Source organism: Penaeus monodon, chromosome 34 (genome assembly GCF_015228065.2).
Source record: "Penaeus monodon isolate SGIC_2016 chromosome 34, NSTDA_Pmon_1, whole genome shotgun sequence".
Lineage (NCBI taxonomy): Eukaryota > Metazoa > Arthropoda > Malacostraca > Decapoda > Penaeidae > Penaeus > Penaeus monodon.
The window spans coordinates 8,008,202-8,009,436 of NC_051419.1; the positions used below are offsets into that span (position 1 = coordinate 8,008,202).

The 1,235-nt window shown below is 37.0% G+C and overlaps 1 protein-coding gene across 1 annotated transcript in view; it reads right to left on the reverse strand.

Annotated features, from left to right (window-relative positions):
- Positions 1-237: 237 nt before the first annotated feature.
- Positions 238-1,235, reverse strand: part of LOC119594565 (cytochrome P450 2L1-like) — a gene marked incomplete at its 5' end in the record, with an annotated part of 9,019 nt that continues 8,021 nt past the window's right edge. The window contains 1 exon segment of the mRNA XM_037943599.1: positions 238-1,133. Coding sequence (XP_037799527.1) covers positions 949-1,133 — 185 coding nt within the window.

Below are 1,235 nucleotides of genomic sequence, written 5' to 3' on the forward strand. Positions count from 1 at the left end.
CTTCCTCGTTAATGACAACTGCATCTCATACCCTTTGCCAATAACTCCAGATAAGTCAGTACTTTCGTTGTATACGACATTCGTTTGGATAAGAACTATCTCCATTCTCAAGGTTATCTTTAGAGAGAGAAAAAAAAATCCATCAGTTTTTACTTATTAATATGTTAGGCTCTATCTTGGCCTTTAGTTATTCATAAACATAATTTTATTGTATCGGTGTGAATTTAAAGACAAAAATAATTTACGAGAGCTTTTATGTAAAAAAATACAACACGATTCCTAAGTGCTACTTTACAGGCTATGGTATGTACTGCACATACATATAGACAATGTATTCGTGATTCAACCCCTACGTTGATTTAAGATTGCGAGTTCAAAACTACTGTTTTCTTTCTTTTTTTCCCCTAGAAAATGTTGAATTTAATCTTCGGTCTATAGTACGCACAGGTGATGTGCGTACTGTGAGAAATGTTATTAATTAATGATAATACCAATCATATTCACTCTTACAGTTACTATCATACTCTGTTCTGGTATTACTATCATTATAATCATTATTACCATCATGTTATAATTCCCTTTCTCACTCTCCAAAAGGACAACAGATCTACAAAACACGATATAATTTTTCTTTATTTTTGCAAAAGAAAGAGTTAAATCTGCCAACAAGTAGGGAGACTATTAAAAAACACATAGCTTATGTAAACTGTTACAGTATATTACATTTTATCTTAATCTCGTTTCAAAAATATGTTTCATTAGTAATTACTGTGTTCAAAAGAAAGAAAGAAAAAAAATAATGTTGAAATATGCATGCAGTGTTTAGGTATTTTGGAAGATACAGTTGTTATAAAAGCAAATTCGGCTATTATCAATGTTATTTTTATATTGAACTAATGCGATGCAGATACAACGGGAACTCTGTTTTAATATGATCTATATCAACATTTACGGTCGCCTGGTAATAACGATATCCAGATCCTTCGGGAGATTGAGGAAGGAATCCTTCGGGTTCTTCTCCAGCCGGAGCTCCTTGCCCTTGGGAGCCGAGAAGGAGAAGTTCTGCAGGAGGGCGGAGAGGAAGACGAAGAGCTCCATGCGGGCCAGCGACTCCCCGGGGCATTGGCGGCGCCCTGGGAACAGAGGTGGGCGTGGTGGAGTTGTGTGGAGGGAATGGGGGGGATTTGTGGTGTGTGGTGTACGGGTTCGACGCTATAATACGTGGAGTGTAGGGA